The 21,128-nt window shown below is 39.4% G+C and overlaps 1 protein-coding gene across 4 annotated transcripts; it reads left to right on the plus strand.

Annotated features, from left to right (window-relative positions):
- The first annotated feature begins 896 nt into the window (after positions 1-896).
- Positions 897-20,686, plus strand: LOC122084188 (nuclear transcription factor Y subunit A-3-like). Of its 4 annotated transcripts, none has more exons than XM_042652269.1 (7): positions 897-1,431; positions 2,863-2,928; positions 14,518-14,917; positions 17,128-17,237; positions 17,314-17,385; positions 19,780-19,947; positions 20,050-20,686. In XM_042652269.1, the coding sequence occupies exons 3-7, from the start codon at positions 14,764-14,766 to the stop codon at positions 20,380-20,382; spliced, it is 837 nt and encodes a 278-aa protein (XP_042508203.1). In that variant the 5' UTR covers positions 897-1,431; positions 2,863-2,928; positions 14,518-14,763; the 3' UTR covers positions 20,383-20,686. The 4 variants fall into 4 exon arrangements, with proteins under 4 accessions (XP_042508203.1, XP_042508202.1, XP_042508206.1 ...); XM_042652270.1 differs by lacking the exon at positions 897-1,431 and adding an exon at positions 1,704-1,786; XM_042652268.1 differs by lacking the exon at positions 2,863-2,928.
- The last annotated feature ends 442 nt before the right edge of the window (positions 20,687-21,128 follow it).

Raw genomic sequence — 21,128 nt, forward strand, 5'->3', positions numbered from 1 at the left:
ATTGCTCTAGGATATTATTTAAGGCCTAAATCATTTATTCTCACACCTTTATTAGATTGCTTAATTTCAATTTCTCTACAAATGACAAACGGTGTTTCTGCAAGACTAACAGACAATAGTGGGACATACTAAAACTCAAAGTCACAACTAACTGACTAAAGTGATGATGGGTCGAGGGCATTTTCATCACTAGACTACCAACCACACCTTCTCTTACATTACTACCATCATTACATATCCATCAATATCATATACGTACCAATACCTTAAATCGTAATTTTTTGAGTCTTAATTCTGTGCTTCTTTTGGCACAGTAAAAGCTTTTGATGGTAAATTTTATTTTTTGGTAGAATCCTTTAATGGTAATTAATGGTAAAACAGGCTTTCTGGGCCGATGGTGATGGGTCAAGCTCACCTTGACTTGTGGTCCACAGTCTACTTCCACTTTTTTGGAGGGTAGTTGAGGTGTTAACCTGGAGCCCAGCCCACCCTTTAGCATTCCAGACAATACTGATGACCAGCAACTGCCAGGTACAGAGAAAGGGCCGTGGACCGGATTTCCAACCTGGTCTATCACTATTCATCCTAAATTACCAAACTACCCCTTAACCTACACAATTATCTCACCTATCCATCAGTCCCACCATTTCTAATAACATTGGCGGCTCACCACTATGATTGAACAATTCTGACTGTCTGATCTAGTCAACGTCCTACCTTTCCATTTAAAAGCAATGATCAATATGAAGAAAGTCAAACTTTTGGGTGAGGGCCAGTTTGGAAATTAAATAGAGAAAGAAGGGCATTTAATGTGGATCCATAGTTTTCTTTAATAAAAGAGGGGTTAAAGAGAGGACTCCTGCAAAGGGCGGCTGTTGGTTAAATGCTAGAGTTCTTGGGATCTTTGGGTTTGAGAGAGAGAGAGAATATAGAGAGAAAGGGGGAGGAATATAAAATCTATATCCATAGATAAAAGAGAGAATAAGAGATACATCTAACCTAGGAAGCCCTGACTCTTTAAAAGGAAAACCTTAAACTATAAACAAATAGGGTCATGGCCTATCTCACTATATAATGATACATCATTATTAATTGAGGTGAAAGAGTAAAAAAAGAGAGGAAGAAGAACCAGAACAAGAACCCAGAAGCAGAAAAAGGAAGTGTTGGGGTGGTTTGATCATCAATGGTAGCATCAGCCATCAGGTTTCTGTTGTAATGTTTTATTGTGTTTGGGTGTGAGGAGGACTGTGGAGGAAGAAGGAGTAATGTGTCGTTGTTTTCCGGAAGAAGTGTAGAGGAAGAGGAAAAGAGAGTTAAGAGCAGCAAGGCCGAGAAGATTTGTGATAGTGGGGAAGGGTTCAAGTTTCAACTGGAGAGACATGCTCAGATCCATCCAAACATCACTGTTCTTCACTCTACCAAATTCCAAAGGTCTCTGTCTCTGTCTTTGTCTCGTTTTTAATTTTTTTTCTCTTTTAATCAGTGTTTTCCCCCCTTCTTCTTCATAGTAGTTGTTTCCTGTTTTGCCTTTTTCTTCTTTTTTCTAAATAATTGAACTCAAAAAGTTTCTTGTTCTTCCTTTTTCTGTGTCAGTTGTTTATTTATTTCTTGTTCTGAAAGCATGTTTGGTTTATGGAAAGGCTTGACATGCAGATAGCGTTGCATCTTTAACCCTTTTCTTCTCTCTCTCTCTCACACTCACTCTCTCTCCATATGGAATATTATCTTTGTGGATGTGGGCGAGATTATTGGTGTATCAGTGGGTTTCGAGTTTTACTTGTATAAGGTATTTATGGTTTATCATGGGTTGCTCTTCTATTGTGTGCTTTGGCTTTATTTTGTTCTTCCTCCGTGGATTACGTTCTGGGCATTTTTTTTACTGATTTCTGTGTAGCTTCTTACTTTCTTTGTCCTCTTCTTGTTCTTGTGTATCATTTAAATTTATTTTATCTCGATAATGGATAGTTGTTTGTTTATTTGATTCATCTAGCGTTTCTGTTTGATGGGATATAGTGGGTCAATTTGGTTGTTCTTTTGGCGCTTGGGTTCAATTTGGTTCATTTACTTCGTTCTGTCCATCTGCGTCTGAGGGTTTCCTGGTATTCAAATTTACTTCGTTCTGTCCATCTGCGTCTGAGGGTTTCCTGGTATTCCTTGTTGGCTGTTTTCTTTATGAATGCTCCTAATGTTGCTGTGCTTGAATCTAGAGTTATAATAATTCCTAAATTTCTGAGAAAAAACCCCTCTCACTGCAAAGACAAAGAAAACCTAGGAATTGTACGAGACACGCACATCTGATATAGGAGTAAAGTTAATTAGCATTATAATCATTCAAAAATATTCCCTAACTACAACATAACTTGAAAATCTACACTCAACAACAAGAATTAGCAAAGAGGAAAAGAAAATCAAGATAGCAAAGCCCGATCAGTGGAATAGAAATACAATATAGGTCATTGATTTAGTGATATGATATTGCATGGGGAAGGGCTGTAATAATTCTAAAATGGGGAGATGTACTGAAACTGGACATCTGAACTTGTAATGAAATGGCAATCTGCATTTTCTACTTTGTCACGAGTAGAGTTATTGGATTAGTAATTTGCATTATTTTGCTACAGACAATTGATTTATCTTGCAAATTTTATTTAATTAATAAAACTGAAGTTCATAATTTGGAATCACTTTGATACTTTATAATTGCAGCAGAGTTTCACCTGATTTTTGCTTCTTTTCATAAATTGTTCATGCATGTTTTGTGTTTTGTGAATAACTTAGGATAACCCAGAAGCCCTTGGTGTGATTGCCAAATGATTTGAGAAAAGCCCAATGTTAACCTTTTTTTTTTTTCTTATGTGTCAGGAAGCTGGTCTAGTTCATGTTAAGCTGGGGGCAGTTCTTCTTTCTACTTTTCTGTTTTTGTTTGAGGTAGGGGTGTTGCTGCAATATAGGCCTATAGCTGACACTATTTTGATTGAAAATCTAGGACATTGTGTTGTTGTGTATCAGCTTTTTCACTTTTGATTTCCGTAAGTTACTCAATTAGCTTCTAGTTTTTCATTTTTGGATGGATCATTAGCATCTTTGTTGGGTTTGTACTTTATTTTGCTAGGTGTGTCTTTGACTTCTGCATGTTACTTGTTGAAGTCTGGGATTGGTGGATTGATTTTATTGATAACCTTGTTTGCCTTTTTCTGAATATTTTCTGGTGTGAGAAAAATTAAAAACTTTGGGAAGACTAATTGACAAGTCTGTTTGCATATTATATTCAAATCTTTTTGTGTGAAATAAAGAATTTTTTTACTTGTTGGCAGCAAAATCTGTTTGACATGCTTTCACTGGGTGGTTTAGAATAGAATTTTGGTCTATATAACATATGATGGCTCAATTTCTTTCTAGAAGTGGTTCATGAAGTTGATGGGGGTAGGAATAAGTTGTTTTATAGTGATGATTTCAAAGAATGTATTTTTAACTAATGAATCCTTTGTGGCCACGGTAATGGATCTTGCCTATTTTTGTTTCAGACAGTTCTAGTTATATCATTGCTTGTCAGCCTCTTTGGGCTTTGGAACATTTGTTTCTTACATTATCCCACTGGCCATCCTGACAACAGATGGTTTATGGCACCAGGCTTGCTTATGAATAGGTTTTCTTCTCTGAAACTGTGTAGAGTTTCACACGTATGGCAGTTCATTCTTTAGAGAAATTCCACGTCATAAATCATACATAAACTTTGATTTGGATCTTAAAAGTGAAAACTTGTCTCTGGCACTATATCCTGGAAGCCAATTCGGTATATAGATGCTATAACTGCCATGTGGAGTTTTGTCTTGGTCATTCTCATCATTGGAAAGTTTTTGTATTTGGTATTCCCTTGATAGGCCCGCCTATTGAACTTGGTTGCCGATCTCAACCTTTTTGTCCACTATGCATGAGGCTTTTTCCCAGAGTGTTCCCTGTTATTCTAGCAGATTTGACTTTTTGAAACAGTTTTGGGCATAAATTGACACATGGAGAAATCAGTTTGGTTGGAGAATTTTTCAGTGACTGGACAATAATTTGAATTTCACTGGACTGCTACGTGTTGTGTCTTGTTTGTGCTGGATTGGCGTCAGGAATGCATGTGCTGGAAATCTGCCTTTAGATTTAAGAAACTTTCAGTTATATGTATACATTGACATTTGCAGGTATTATATATTGGCACTTTTACCTTTATTTGTTCCAATGCAGAGAAGCTTCTCTCCATGGGACCCCTAATTCTGCTATGCTGCAGGATGATGTGGCAATTCTGGCAGTTGAATAGACAGTGGATGGTCTGGATAGGCCACCTGTCAAATTTAAGACCCAAATTCAACTATATACCACCCTGTATATCAGTATGCATCCCCATGTATATCCATGCATGCCTGCAATACTCTTACTACTATTGTGTACTCTCTGTAGTCCTAGATTTATAAAGCACTTGGCAAACTCCATTTGAGCTGAAACTCAACATGTGATATGTGGACTAGGGGTCTGTCTGTCCACAAAAATTGGGCCCAATCTGATCATGCCACTTGCAAAACAGGCAACCGTGAAGAGAAGCCTCTCTCCTTGGCCATGAAGGAACCACTTCCCAAATAAATTACTCATAATTTTTGTGACCCAAAATTACTGATCTGGTAAAGACCCAAAATTACTGGTCAGGTTGCATGTTGAAGCAACCTTATAACATAGACAGCATGCGTGCGAAATATGGATATTTAGAAACAAAACAAAATAAAGTAGTGGTTTTTAGTTCGGGATTTTAAGGATGTGTTACATAATCCATGGTTTGCCAAGTGGCAGCACAGCTCCCTAATTCTTGCTGCAATCAATTGCCCTATGACCTTCCATGCAAAGATGTATTTGCTAGTTTTAACCATAATTGTCACGACCTAGGCAACCCAAGGCGTTGACGAGGGTAAGGCGACACTAACAAGGCGACCAAGGTGTCTAAGTCAACTAAGGTGCCTGGACACGAGGGGTGCCTTGACAAATATATAATATAAAAAATATTTACTTAAATGGTATTTGGCAATAATAAGTGTCAAAACACAAGGCGGCATGCAGTGCAACATGGCCACTGTCACCTAGGCCCCAGGCAAACCGCCTGGATGCTAGGCGACGCTTTGGCGACGCCTTGACAACTATGGAATGAAGTGAATAGTTGTTTTCCGAAAAACCACTTTCTTTTTTGGGTAAAAAAGAACCACTTTCAAATCTGAACTTATAGCCATCACCTTACCTGGTTTCAGAATGTTTTCTTGATTTTTTTGTTGACCATCGAACCTGCTATGGGGTTTATTTTGGAGGATTGGGAGTTTGGAAATTACTTCTGAAATCTTTTAGAGTTAATAAGGGTACTTTAGGCTCATGCCCATTAAATTTCAATTTATCGTAATGTGTTGTGTTTTTTACTTTTTATTTTTTACCTTTTTACCTCCCTTGTCTATGTTACATTTGCTTTTTTTTTTTTGGGGGGGGGTGGCATAGATGTAATTTATCTTTCATTATTGAACAAGTGAATGAACACAGGGAGGGAGAGTTGATCCTCTCTCCAAAGTTCCACTGAAACCTCTCTGTCTTCTTCTTTTTCCTCTCCTTCTCTCTTCTTCTTCCACCTTCTTCCTTGATTCTTGCAACTCTTAAATTCCAACTTGGTATAAGAGCAAGGAAGGTTTGAGAGTTGAGCAACAACTCTTCCTCATTCTTTTTTTCCTCTCTTCGAACCCTAGAAAAGTAAAAGGGTCCAATAGAGGCTATATCATGTAAGGGACCATTTGTTTAGAGGGGTTTTGCTGGGGTGGGATAGTTATACGAACTATACCACCCAAGAAGATTTGAGTTGTTTGTTTAATTGGGGTGGGATTATGAGGAAACATGGTACTTTTTCTTGTCTGCCCATGAGGGGTGGGGACTTTGCAAAAATCTCAGACACACTCATCGGACATCATCGTCTTTACCACAAACCGACATTGTCGTCCTTGCTGCAAACTTCCAATTGCTACAAACATCAAACAATTGCAAAGCCTTCTGTCATTTTCTTGATTCGAACTTTGGAGAAACTTGTCCCTAAGAAGAAAATTGAAGAAAAAAAGAAGAAGTAATGATGGGTTAAGAAGAGTCCAAACCCAAAGAAGTAGCAGAAGATTATTAAATCTTAAACAAGCAAACAGAGATCCTTGCTAAATAAAACAAAACGGCAAAGTACCCAATAAAAGAAGAGGCGAAACAATTAAAACAGAGCGAATCAGAGGAAAGAGAAGGAAGAAACCGAGGAGCTGAGCGATTGAATAGAAAAGGATTAAACATAGTGAAGCGATTGGGTTAAAAAGGAAACATGTGATGTGCCCACATGGAGCACATGAAAAAGGAGAGGAAGCTGACATCGTCGTCCTTGCCGATGTTGGTCTAGAATCTTTGCGGGAACTCTGAGTTAACAGCAACGGAGAGCAGTCGAGATGGTGGTCACCATAGTTGTCACGGCGTCAAATCGATCCTAGGCGGTGGAGGGGTGGTTAATCGATTTGGCGATGAATTGCCCGTTATGGCGTTGACATGGCGGTCAAATCGTTCATGCGTTATTTTTTATTTTTCCTATTTTCTAAAGTTATTTAGCATGCTACAAGCCTACAATATATACCCTATAACATATAAAACCAACATTAAGTAACATCAAATCATCAAAATCACCCTGCATTTTACAAAAAATCGACCGCCTAGTGAATCATGCGTGACCTAGAGTCCATGGTGGTGCCATGGTGACACCTATCAGCCAATGGCAATCGCCATGTGTCACGTAAATCGTAGCACTGCCATGAACTTCTTTTTCCGTCAGGACGCCAAATCGCCGCCTTGGCGATGCCTAAACAACACCATGATAACTATGGTGGTCACAACCTAACCGGATCCTAGTGCGAATCCGTTGCTTCACATGGTCGGATTGCTTTCCTCGCTCCGTCCTCTCCCACTTCTCCATCGAAGTCCGAGTCAATGTAGCGGCTCTCATCGAGATGGTAGTCACGGGGAAGTGCGGAGCATCGGATCTTGATTGGAGCGCTGAACTTTGATCGATCATCTCTTTCTTTCCCTTGTTCCCTTTCCTTATCTCCATCTCTCTCATCAACCAAACGTTGCTGGGGTGGGGAAGATGAACTTTACCTCATTTTTACTTTCCTTGTTTCTCATTCCACTACCATGTGGGTCTCATATTGACAACATTCTCACCCCCAACTCCCCTCTAAACAAATGGGCACTCAGAAGATTCACCTATAAGACCTAATGGAGTTCTATCATCAAGTTTAATACACGTTGAAAGGAGATTTGAAGGCTATGAAGACAGATTGAAGTTCCAGCCAGCAAGGGAGTGCTTATTTTGGGTTATCATGCGCCTTGGAGTCAACTCCCTCTATCTCTCTCATCCAGCATTTGTTGAAGTTGAGGCATGGCTTGCTAGAATCGCCTAAGTGTCCTTTTCTAATACCCCATAGTCTCGGTGGCTGAATGTATGAGTTGTTGGAGCACAACTCCTTTCATTAGATGCCAAGTATCGCCAGTTTGCTTTTTGAGCCCCTTTTTTTGTCTGAAATGGTTTGTGTTGTATTGATTGGTTGCTTTTGGTTGATGAGTTACATCATGTGAGACTTGTTGTTGAGTTGGGATGAAGCTACGTATCGAAAGATGTGTTTGATTTGCTTTTCTTCAAGTTTTTATAATCTATTTACTTGCTGGAATTTCTTCTGAGTACTGGAAAGAAGTTTTTTGCGTGTTGTGTATTACCCATTTGGGTTGGATGCCCAACCATTTATTTTAGTTGTATTCTTACATCTTGTTTGCAGCCAAAATGGACCTATGGAATCTTCATCTGGTTGGTTACCTATCTCTGGAATGGTGGATGTGATGCTTTTTGGTTGACTTGAACTTCCTTGGTTGGAAGGAATTACCTTTTTTTTTTTGGGTAAAGTATGTACTCCCCATTTGTTTAGGTTTATTATTTTTACTTTCTACTTGTGTTCCTACATTATGTCAAAGATTAGAGAAAGAGGCCAAGGGCCACCCCTGAGGGAATGATACAGGAAGATTCATATGTGGTCACTGTGGGAAATCTGGGCACACCAGAGACAGATGTTGGAAGCTTTATGGATGTCCCCCTAGTATGCATGGCAGCAGGAGAGGGGGGAGCTAGAGCACACACTACGAGGACTGAGGTTGGACCTGTGGGATATCCATTTGGACTATAGATAGACTCAGGTTCTCTCACTCAGGATGATATTTCAGCATTTTACAGAGTTATGTCATGCCTGGATAGATCTTCTGCACCTACAATGTTAGATTCTTCAGCTTCCACCTTACAAGCCTTTACGTCTGCCCCTTCCACTGCCTCTTCTTGGGTCATTGAATCTGGAGCCACTGGCCATATGACCGGTAAATCTTAATGTTATGACTCTTACTCTTATCTGTTTTGGTAAGGATGAGGTTACGATAGCCAATGGCTTTCTTTTCTCCATTTTTAGTGAGGGCCGTGTTCATATTACCCCCTCTATTTCTTTAGACTATATTCTTCATGTCCTAAATTTTGAACTTAATCTTTTATCTGTGAGCCATCTAACCAAATCATTGAATTGTTGTGTTACATTTATCCATCTCATTGTGCTTTTTAGGATTTGATGACAAAGAGGGTTATTAGCAGTGGACGTGAGTAAAATGGACTCTACCCTCTCGATCTAGGACTTTCCCCTTTACCTATTGTTCAGTCCTACGTATGTGGGTGTAATGACACTATACTGTTAACTCTGTGATGTTGTGGCATCAATGTTTGGGCCACATTCTTTTAGTGCTATGAGGACAAAATCACCACACTTGTTTTCCTCTATTCCTCCTTCCCATGTGTTTTAGTGTGAGCCCTGTGTGTTTGCTAAACATTGTCGTTCGTCTTATCCTTATCGTGGTAATAGATCCTCTGTTCCCTTTCATATTGTGCATAATGATGTTTGGGGACCTTCTACCAGTTTACTACTTTATTTGGTTATCGTTATTTTGTTTCCTTTGTTGATGATTATTCCCGGTCTACTTGGATTTTTTTTATGAAACATAAGAGTGATGTCTATGATATTTAAATTTTTTTTTAGCGGTTGATCATTACTCAATTTTCAACTTGTATTCAAATTGTTTGTTCGGATAAAGGGGGTGAGTACATGTATGGTGGACTCTAGAACTTTTTGACCGACAATGGCATTATCCTTCAACTTGTTTATGTTGACACACCTCAACAAAATGAGGTGGTTGAGAAAAATCGCCACATACTGGAAGTCTCTCGGAGTTTCCTCTTTGGCATGCATGTCCTTAAGACTTTTTGGTTTGATGCTCTTCTTACCGCTGTTTCCTCACCAAATGCATGCCCACTAAATTCCTTAGTTCCAAATCCGCTGGGAAATGTTGTCCCCTTAGGCTTCTGCTTTCTCTCTTCCTCCCACGGTGTTTGGGTGTGCCTGTTATGTCCATGTCCACTAATCTGCTCAGAATAAACTTGATCCCAAGGCCCTTAAATGCATCTTTCTTGGGTATTCCCCTTCTACCAAAGGTTATAAATGCTATCATCCATCTTCCCATCATCGGCTTCTTTTCAAGGATGTGACCTTCTTTGAGTCTCCTCCCTTTTTTGCTCCTTCTCAACATCCTCTTCAGGGGGAGAATAATAGGAGTGAAGAGGCTATTGATGTTATTCCTTTTCTCACCCCCTTACCCATTCCCAATTTCAGCTTGATGTTGGGAAACATAAAGAGGTGGATATTGTTTGTCCTTATTGGCAACTTTGACCACATGTCAATGATGATGTGGTCAGAGGTGATGTCGTGGCTGTGTATGATCACTAAGTTACCTTGATAGTGCTTAGAGACATGTCACACATTGCCTCTGTGAAAGTGGAAGTGGCGTGTGAATTACCCTTCATTAAAAGGGAAGAAATCATTGTTTTATACAATGGCAGCACATTTGAGGGTATTTTCGAAAATCTAGATGAAAGATTTAAAAAAAAAGACATGTGCATGTGAGTTGTAGATCCTTGAGCTCTGAGTCTATCACAATTGGAATCACGTCGATCGGATATCGGAAAAAATATGACATGTTCTTCAGGCCAACGTGTAAGCTGAAAAAGGCATTGTCTTACACATTAGTTGGGTTCAATCCCATTTTTGACATTTATGCATTACATTTGGGTTGAAGGTATAAACATGAGAAATGTAGTTCTTTGAGTCCTCTATCCATAGGAAAAAGAATCGGGTGGAGTTTGGATAAGAGAGATATGATCATTTTTGTATGATCGCTCTGAAACAGAGCCAACCCAATTTCTTATGACGAGTTTAGTTCACATGACTTTGAGTTGATTTTTTAGATATATTTGAATAAGAATTAGAGGAATGATATTTCTACAAAAGTTGTTGATATTTGAGTCTACTTTCAGAAGCAACATGAATCGGTTTATTTGGAGCTATACATAAAAAGTTATGACTCCCGCACTGAGGTAATGTCAATCTGCAAGGGTAGATTCCGGTCTGGACCCGGTGGGGCCTTTGTTGGACCTTTTTATATGGATTTTGGGGATTTCTTTCGTAACTTCTCGAAGAACAAAAAGAAGAAAATCCCTAAAAAGGAAAAGAGGAGAAAAGAGGAAAAAAGGGAAGAAGAAGCCAAGTGCTTGTGTGCTCTTATGCTTAAATCCTGAGAAAAACCTTTGTTTGAAGATTTTTGTGTATTGAATGCTTTAATATCACGACCATCAAGCTTGAGAAGCCATTAAAGGCGACATTGAATGTTGGAGAAGGGTTTTGGAGTTTATTAAAGACAAAGAAGCTTCTGGTGTGTGATAGAAGAAGAAGAAGGAGAAGGCAAAGAAGGACCACCATCTTTAACTTTTGAAGGTTTCAAGATTCTTCATCAAGTTCATTAAAGATAAAGAAGCTCCTTGTGTGATAGAAGGAGGAGAAAATAAAGAAGATGATGAACCATCTTTTTTTCTTGAAGGTTCAAGATTATCCATCAAAAGAGGGAAAGTTGAAGATTCTAGTGTATTTGGGAATCTCAGAGAAGCTCTCCACTCTTTGCTAGTCAAGGGAGGTAATCTCTGCTCACCAAGTCCTATTTTGTATGACCTAGGTTGTTAAAGTTGCATAACTTAAGGTATTGATTATAAGGGAAGAGACTTGTACTCATATTTATCATCATATACATTGTAAAGGGGGTGAAACCCTAGCCTGAGTTCTATCTCAGGTTGAAGCATGTGTCATAGCACCTGGACTGTTGTAACAGTCACAAGCTAGTTGAGTATTGAGTAAAACACGAAACCTAGAAAGGGTATTGCTTTGTGGAGTAGGCAGGGAGCCGAACCACGTGTATCTTGTGCCATTTGTGTATGCTTGTATATTAGAGTGTGTGGACTGTGAATGCGTGCAGGATGGGTATGTTTGTCTGGAAGACCTAGCCATTGAGTGGTGCAAGGTGGACAAACATATGATTGTGTGTGTTGAACATAATACAGGGTAGCTTCATATAGACATCTCCAGGAAAGATTTTATAGACACTGTTTACCCCCCCTCTCAGTGTCAACTTGGGATTAACATTGTTGATATTTGTGATAATTCTGGTAAGGAGAAGGAGTCACTTGTTTACAAAAGAAGGGAAAAGAATAAATGCCAAGAGTGCCAAGAGTCCTTTTTGGGTCCACATCCTGAGATTGACCCTCCTCAGTCAGCTAACATTCATCTTCCATCTTCTAAGTTGGACCTACCCATTGCTATTTGAAAGGGAAAGAGAGTTTGTACTAATTCTATTGCCCATTTTGTTTTCTATGATGCTCTTTCTCTCACAAGGGCTGCTTTTTCTTTTACCCTTTCGTCTATCTCCAGTCCCAAGAATGTCATTGAGTTTACGTCTAACCGAAAGTGGAAGCAAGCCATGTCTGAGGAAATGATAGCACTTGAGAAGAATTGAACTTGGAAATTGGTTTATCTTCCCAGAGGAAGAGTTCCAGTTGGATGCAGATGGGTCTACATAATCAAGCACCGCTCTAATGGTGGTTGTTATTGGGATATACAAGGCCTGGTTGATGGTCAACGGGTACAATCAGATATATGGGATCGACTATCAAGAGACGTTTGCTCTTGTGGCCAAGCACAATTCGATAAGAGTCTTCTTATCATTGGCATTTAATAGAGATTGGCCATTGCATCAACTAAATGTGAAGAACGCTTTCCTCCATGGTGATTTAAAAGAGATGTATATGCAAATTCCACCAGGTTTCAAGTTTCCCTCTGCTGAAGAGAAAGTGTGCCTTCTTAAAAAGGCTTTATATGGCCTCAAACAGTCTCCAAAGGCTTGGTTTGAGAGGTTTAGACAACGCATCCTGAAAAATGGGTATTTCCAGAATTAAATTGACCACACTTTGTTTACCCAGAGAGGTAATGGTACTATCACAAACTATCACAATCCTTATTGTCTATTGTTGTATGCCAAGCACAACCATCTGAGGGTATAGGCATACACTGATGCGAATTAGGTTGGTTCAATTTATGACAGACGGTCTACATCAGGATGTTATACATTTGTGGGAGGTAACCTGGTCACTTGGAGAAACAAAAAATAACATGTTATGGTCCTATCCAGTGCAGAGGCAGAGTTCAGAGCTATGGCTCATAGAGTGTGTCCTATGGTTGAGAAGGCTGGTCCAAGAGTTGGGATCTGATATTGATGCATTTATGAGATTCTATTGTGAATTTGTGATAACAAGGTTGATATAAGGATTGCTCACAACCCTGTGCAACATGAACAAACAAAGCATATTGAGATTGACCGTCATTTCACCAAGGAGAAGATCAACTTTGGTTACATTTGCACTCCTTTTGTGAAGACAGGTGATCAGTTGACAATTACCTTCACCAAATGACTCATTCCTCACCAGTTCAGTACTCTTTTTTGCAATCTAGGAATGTATGACATTTATTCTCCAGCTTAAGGGGGAGTGTTGTTAATAAGGGTACTTTAGACACATGTCCATTAAGTTGTAATTCATTGTAATGTGTTAGTGTGTTGCCCACCATTTACTTTTAGCTTTTTACCTCCCTTGTATATGTTACATTGGCTTGGGGGCATAGATGTAATTTCTCTTTCATTATTGTACGAGCGAATGAATGTAGGGTGGGAGAGTCGATCCTCACTTTAAAGTCCCACCAAAACCTCTTTCTCTCTTCTTCTTCCACCTTCCTTGATTCTTGCAACTCTTAAATTCCAACTAAGTCTTGGGTTGACTAGAAATAGTACGTGGGAGTTCTCTTAGGCCGCAAAAAGACCAGCCTTTTTGCTGGTTTCTGTGAAATCGAAGGTTGAAGATGATACTTCTTCCCCTCTTTGATTTTATGAATCCCCACCCTTACTTTTTGTATTGCCCCTCCTTCTCATCTTTATTACAACTTGCCGTCAATTTATTTCAATTCCTAATATACCCTTGTTGGTGTATGATGTCTTGTATTCCGTCACAGTTTAACCCAGGGAGTACTAGTGCGGCGCCTCGACAGGTAGGACGGCGGTCCTGCTAGTCGGTTAGCGGGCCGTGGGGGTTGCAAGGGGGGGGCAAGAGGCCCCCCCTGCATAGCAGGGGGTGTAGGGGGACGCAACCCCCCGCTCGAATTTTTTATTTGAGGGCAATTGTGTACTTTCCGGATTAGGGTTTTTTGCTATATATTTGTAGTGAGGGTTTCTTTCTCTGTAATGCACGCAATACTGAGAGGTGTGAGGAACGAGATCTATAACCCTATTCTCCATTTATAGTGAAGCAGGATCTCATCTCATCGGGGTCGTAGGCAATCTTGCCAATTCTCATAAATCTGTGTGCATTGTTTGTTCTGTTTTTCCATTATCTTCTGCATCGTTTTAGGGTTGCGTTTCTACAACCCCTTCCCCATTCATTCATGCGTTCCCATTTACTTGTTTTCTTTGTGGCTTTGACAACTACTAAATTACGGTTCTTCCACTACTTGTTACCTACCATTATTAAGTGTTGGAGTGTTGTAGAATTTACGGATTTTTCCGTTATTTACAACACTTAGTGTGGTTAGTGTTTGGGTGCGCCCATAAGCGAACCCAATAGGGTTGTTCCGACCCGGGTTCCGCATCAAACAGATTTATATAATTTCAGGAAAACCATTTGGCATTGACATATGGGTGCTGTGGTGGGTTCACTGCTAAATTTTTTCTTCAATCCTTTTTTTTTTTTTCCCATGTAGCTTTCTTATGAGGTTGTAATTCATCACTAGTGGCTCAGCTTTCCTCTTTCTCTAAAGATTTCATACCCTAGTTATGAGTTCTGATCGTTGTATTGCTCTTCTTTATTTACTTAAGTTTTTTGGCTTTGACTTGTGATGCTATTGCAAATTTGTTTCTCAGATGCATTAGATTTGAATAACCACACTGCTCTACAACTTATTTGAGTAATGGGCTTTTGAGCAGGACTACGAAAAGCAAGTGAAAAAGATCTTTTTCGGCATTGTTTGATTTTGGAGGATTTTGCATCTTAATTTACAGATGCTGGGGAAGAGTTAGGGAAATGATATAGTGAGGCAAAACATTACCGAAGAGGGTTCTGATCAAAGTTCTGTTCATTCAACATTGTCAACTGTTAATTGCCCCATTGTTGTGTAATTCCATTGGTTCACAAATTTTACATCTTCTCTATCCAAGATTTTGAGCTTAAAGATGGGCTCTCCACCCTGGCATGGTAATGCTAAACATTTAGGTCAACTACAAGATCAAGATTCATCCTCAACTCAATCAACTGGGCAGTCTCACCATGATGTAGTGGCTGTTGGGGGAGGCGCTTTTCATGGGCAATGCATTTCAGCACAATCAGGTATAAATATATGACATCTTGAATTACTTTGGTTTTTTTTTTCGTGTGTTTGTGGGGTATAAATGCCTTTAAAAATATGTTCTCTCTTTCTGGTTACAAAAAATTCAAATTCAGGTTTCAAATAATTTGGTAAAGCTTTTACATGAGCGGTCAACCTGGCACGCCATCCTCCTTGTATGTGGTTGGGACTTTCTTGATCTTTCTGATGAATAAATTTTATCCAAAGAAGGAAAGAAAAGGGTACGATGAGCAGTAAACACCTTCCAGAATTCTATCCAGTTCACAGTCAAAACTGAGGTACATCAACCTGAGCATACAAGGTGGGAACGATTGTGACTGGTATTTCCAGTGGTTTGGGTTAGGTTGAATTGGGCAGCAAGAGGGTTCTGATCCAATTATTGTTGGGTAGGGTGATGTGGACTGAAGTCCCATCACAGCATATAATCAGATGGACTTGGGTTTTTGTTGGTTCTAGACTTCTAGTCAAGGATTGCTATCTTAGTCGGTTGTTTATATGGTGAAGATGAATAGCTCTGACTTTGGGCATGTAAAGCATAGTGTCCTGCTTTCTTTTGTCAATAAGTTTTTCTTAAGAGAGAGAACCCAGATTAACAGCATAAAATGGCATTCCCTCACTGTTGCCTATTTCTGCCATTTATACCGATGATTTGGTCAGTCTCAGTGTAGGATTGATTGGGAATTCTCTCAATAGAACACATGTAAATGTAGTAGCCTATCTCAACCTTACTGGCTTATTCTACTATAATTTTTCCCCTTGTTTATTCATCAGTTTCTATCTACCGCAGAATTGAGTTTTTATTTATTTATTTATTTATTTATTTTTTTTTTTTTAATTTACCCAGATAATTTTTAAGCATTGCTCTGACTTGTAGCATTGCCAGATTAGACTGAAACCAACACATGACTAGATGGTGTGGACAACATTTTACAAACTCTGAGTGCCATCAGTTAGTACCACATGGAAGAAATAGCTGATGGGTGTGGGAATGGCCTCTCAGACTGTTAGATTCTGTGTGTGTACATAGTGACCTGCTTTCTTTTGTGAGAACCCTTTTCTTTTGCTTTTGTCTGATTCTATGAAATAAATATAGAATGTTCTAAGGGAACCTAGTGCCCTATTCTGAAGTTCATATATTTTTGGGTTATATATATATATATATATTTTGGATCAAGATTTCAAGGGTTGAGGGTGGGGAGGAGAATGTGGAAGTGAGATGGTTTGCTAGAGGATCTTACATTCCCTATGTTTCTATACACCGGCAAACCAGCTGTGAATGAGACTCAATTACTTGTAAACCCAATGAAATACATAATTACATTATCTTAGGTTGGAACACCATGCTAGATAATTGCACGCAAACAGAGAGATGGAAGTGAGGGCGAGTGTGGCTGTGGGGGAGAGAGAGAGAGAGAGAGAGAGAGTGCACTTTTAGGGTCTTACATTTTTGTGTCAAAACCGTGTATATTTTTTCATTTTTTCCATTTGTCTGTTAGAGTACTACTAGAAAACGTACTAGACTATGCGTTCTGCATTTGTGAATTGTGATGGTGTTACTTTATGTGTTACATTTTATCTTTATTGCTGTCAATACATGATATCTTCCTTCCCTTAATTTTGAAAACTTTTTGTCTTTTCTTGGATGAGCTAGTCATTTTTTAGACGATCTACTACTCAAATGCTTCATCTTGGAATGTCTGGGCATCAACTGGCTTCATGGACAACCTTCCTACTTGACTAGCCCAACCTCTGCATGGAGTTGACTCATCTCTGGTCCTCTCAGGAGAATTTGTTGATATTACCTACTAGGAGGGGGCTTATATAAATTATTGTCTGTAATTTGGGTGTTAAAATATGCAAAGTAATTCTTAAAATTAAAGTTTGACAGGGATTTGACTTACTCATATGCTCAAACGAGTAAAATTTTATGGGTTTTAAAAAATTTGGTTTACACAATTGGTTTCTAATTAGAGCTACTTTCCTTAAAAAAATTGGCAGATACTGATATTTTAAAATCCATATTTCACAAAGTCATGAACTGGCATTGTTATGGGTATAACATTAACTTATAGTGCAAGCTTGGAAAGGACATTTTTCAGAGTAACTTTCAATTATCTTCTGGTCGATGTATGAGGTCTGTTTGATCTCCTCTGTTACATTTTTCAAAGGAGATTTGTTTCCATTTATTCAGGAATTGTTCAAAGGTATGGAAAGCGAACAGGTCACATGAAACCTGTTGTTTCACTGGGAAATCCTGATTTTGTCTTCCCTGCTTCGCAAGTTGATTTCAGCCAGACAGTGGTAAGCCAATTTATCTGCATTGGGTGGTGGTTGCAAGGAAATTTTGGGTCTAATGCTTCTCCTGATCCTGTTTCAGGCTCCCATTCAATACTGTTATGCTGATCCATATGTTGGTGGACTAGTGGCCGCATATGGACCACAGGCTATTGTGAGTATCATTAAGTTTCTTTGTTTGCTTCCCTATTGTCTTACACTGCTTTTATCCAGCAGGGATTGAAATGTAATTTCAAGCTTTTATTTGTTAAGATGTTCTTATTCTTAATATTTTCAGTTTGTGACAAAGGAAGCTAACTGAATTTCTGCACTCTGATATGAGTTTTTGTGCTTCTTGTGTTTCAAGGAATGTAATCTGATAAACAGTAGATATGCTTCCGTGATCTCTCTTTTTTTTGGTAGACTTCCGTGCTTTCTCAGCTGTATATGTTTTACTGAGTGAATTTGTAGAAACTGAAATATATCTCCAGGGAAAAGAGGGATGCATATGTCTTCCTGAGTGAATTCGTAGAAACTGAAATTATCTCAAGGGTTTTTGGCCTAAATGTGGCTCACATGTAGCCAATTATTATTATTTTTTGGGTGAAGGGTGAATAATAAATTTCTTACCAAGAAGAAAGAAACAAGACGGAATATACAAGCCCAAGGGAAAATAAGAGAAACACTGGAGGGGCAACAAGCCCCTAAGCTTTGTGGGGGGGGGGGGGGGGAAGGCCCTACAACATAACAATGAGCCTATTCCTTGGGGTATCTCTAACAGGCCTAAAGGGGAGCAAATGGAGATTGGTGCCAACATCAAAGTAGATGGCATTCCAATTCTTGTCAAAAGAACAAGAGTTGGAGGTCCATATACAGAGATTGTGTTTGTCGTGCAAAAGGCAAGATTCCTAGCAGTATCACAAAAAGCTACTAAATGTTATATCCATCCAAATCCATTCCCTAGAGAGGGGTAGAGGGTTTCTCCTGCCAAGCCAACAATTAGAAAGGACTTTTCTTCAGACCGAGGAGGAGAGGGAGCAAGAGAAAAAGGCAATTGGTGAGAGCTCTCCAGACGGTGAAGCTGTGACACGGAGGGTGACCTTTAAACCAAACGAATTTGTGCCAGAGGACAGGGGGGCCGTGAGAGTGGATAAAGTTCCAAGCCGAGGAAGAGAAGGAACCCGTTGGAGAGGGGACCAGAGGATTTTGTCGCTTAAGGTTGATAGGGGAGGAGGAGGGGACCAGGAACCATTGGAGATTACGGAAGCAACTGATAAGGATCTAGGCAGCCCAGAGGAGTAGACAGTCTATGTTTCATTGTATCTTTCATTTATTAATTTTTAAGTGAGTGTTCTGACTTAGAGTCACAGGAATCTGCCTGCCCATCCTCCCAGTCACATCATATGCCATTACATATAAAAGACACACATGCACATACATATATGATATATGGGAGAGGGTTTCCTACAAGGCTGTGTAAGAAGGAATCTGCATGTTACACCAATTAAGGGGTGGAGAAGGTTATAATCCTTATGGGTTCCACATTCAATTGAGTGTTCTGACTTATGAGTCACAGGAGTCTGCCAGCCCATCCACCCAATCACATAATACGCCATTACATAGAAAAGACATGCACTTACATATATATGGGAGAGGGTTTCCTACAAGGACAGTGTAAGAAGGAATCAGCTTTCTACACCGATTGAGGGGCTGGAGAAGGGTATAATCCTTATAGGGTCCATATGGTCAGAATAGGAGAGAGTGTCAGTGTGGGTCTCATTATTTATTATGTGAGAAAGGTATAAAGGAATCTGTGTTTTAGATTTGAACTTTTTAAGATTAATTCTTCGTGTTGTTACATTCTCTAAACTGCATTTAATCAATTCATATTGGCTAATTGAAAGTATTTATGATTTTTTTCCTGAGTTTTTTGTTTTTTCCAAATATTGCTCTCTCTCTCTCTCTCTCTCTTTCCTGCCCAATTTTTTCTTTTGAAAAGTTACACTTCAACTTATGATGCTTCAGTATTGCTCAAATCTTATCATATTCAAGTTGTCATCATTCTATTGTTCCAAATCTTGCTTTGAAGCATCATTTTAATAAATAATCCTCTCTTACTGTCTTTCCTCAAACCTTTCTTCAATCTAAAGATATTAATGTCAAGACTCTTTGGATCCTACAAAGTAAACTCAAAATTTGGTAGATGTCCTTTTTCATTCCAAAATTTATCATCTGCTTGTGTGTCTAGCATTATCTTTGGTTGATTGACATTTATCTGACTGCTATTATAACCTGGAACTGATGGTCACCCACTGAAATGGTGCTTTCAAAATAAGTAGGGAGGGGAAAAGAAAGAGAGAGAGAGAGAGAGAGAGAGAGAGAGAGAGAGAGAGAGAGGGGGGGGGCTCCATACCAATGCATGTTTCTCTAGTGGGTTCCAGCACTGTGAATTCCACTTACATGGTTTCCAAAAACTTTCTTTCCACATAGCATGTGGAATCAATGTACAGTATTGTAGATGTTGATATTTCTTTTCATACCTATGAATCTATGATTGGGACATGACCAGATTCATCCCCAAATGATGGGGATTGCACCTGCACGAGTTCCACTGCCTCATGATCTTGCCAAAGATGAACCTGTCTATGTTAATGCAAAGCAGTATCGTGCAATTGTCAGACGGAGACAGTCCCGAGCCAAGCTGGACTCTCAAAACAAACTTATTAAGGGTCGAAAGGTATCTTTCTTTTACTGATCCTTCATTATTGATTGTCCTGAAAATCATTTTGGACTCTTGTGATCATTAATCTGTCAGTGCTCCCACTTAAAAAATTTGCAGCCATACCTTCACGAGTCTCGTCATCTTCATGCATTGAAAAGGGTTCGGGGTTCTGGTGGACGCTTTCTTAACGCGAAAAAGCCACAGCAAAGCAATCCTGGTGCAGCCGCTGATGACAGGGATGCTTCAGACTTTGGTCATCTGCAGCTGGGTGGAAATCTCTCGGAGTCGGAAGTACTTCAATCAGAGAATGGGAATGGTAGTGTTTCTTGCACATCTTGTTCTGATGTGACGAGTGGCTCCAATGGTGATGAAATCTACCATCAATCAGATACCAGATTCTTACTCTACCCTCCAGACATGGATCCGACCATGCAAGGTGGTGATGGGTAGCAGCACCGTGTACCTGTCATGCATTGAGAGATTGGGAGAGCTACAGGCAGATGAGTGGTTCATCTAGGGGAATCTTGGATCATGATTAACCTCTTTCTGGCCTCGTGGTATTCCTCAGGCAATTCATCCTTGGCTTTGTTACTGCGGTTTTGATATTCCATTCTTGCTGGCTTACTTGTTAAAGGCAATAGACATGGATAGTGTTATTGACTGGTTTCTTGGATCTGTGAAAACAATTGGGCACCTGAGAAAGGCTTGTTTGACGATACTGGTGATAGTTCTATATATTCTCTAGGTTTCATCATCTTTGGCTCTGTTACTGCGGTTTTGATATTCCATGCTTTGCTGGCTTGCTTGTTAAAGCCAGTAGACATGGAGAGTGTTACTAACTGGTTTCTTGGATCTGTGAAAACAATTGGACACTTGAGAAAGACTTGTTTGAAGATACTGGTGATAGTTCTTCTATATGTTCTCTAGGTTTCATCCTGGACCTTGGGCAGCTTAAAATCTGAATCTCACCTAACAAATGGTTTGTTTTTTACATTTTTTTGGCATTTGAAAGCCTGACCATAGTTGTAATCGCAGAATGGTTTGCGAAACAGTAGTAGTGTTTGGAGCTGCGGAGAATTAGGTGGCGTTGCACTTCCCTCCCGATGGCTGATATCTAGCCATCAGATCAAAGGTAGAAAATGTGGTAGATGCTTTTGTGGACATGATGGTTGGTTTGATTTCTATTTCTATTTATT

Source organism: Macadamia integrifolia, chromosome 7, assembly GCF_013358625.1.
Source record: "Macadamia integrifolia cultivar HAES 741 chromosome 7, SCU_Mint_v3, whole genome shotgun sequence".
Lineage (NCBI taxonomy): Eukaryota > Viridiplantae > Streptophyta > Magnoliopsida > Proteales > Proteaceae > Macadamia > Macadamia integrifolia.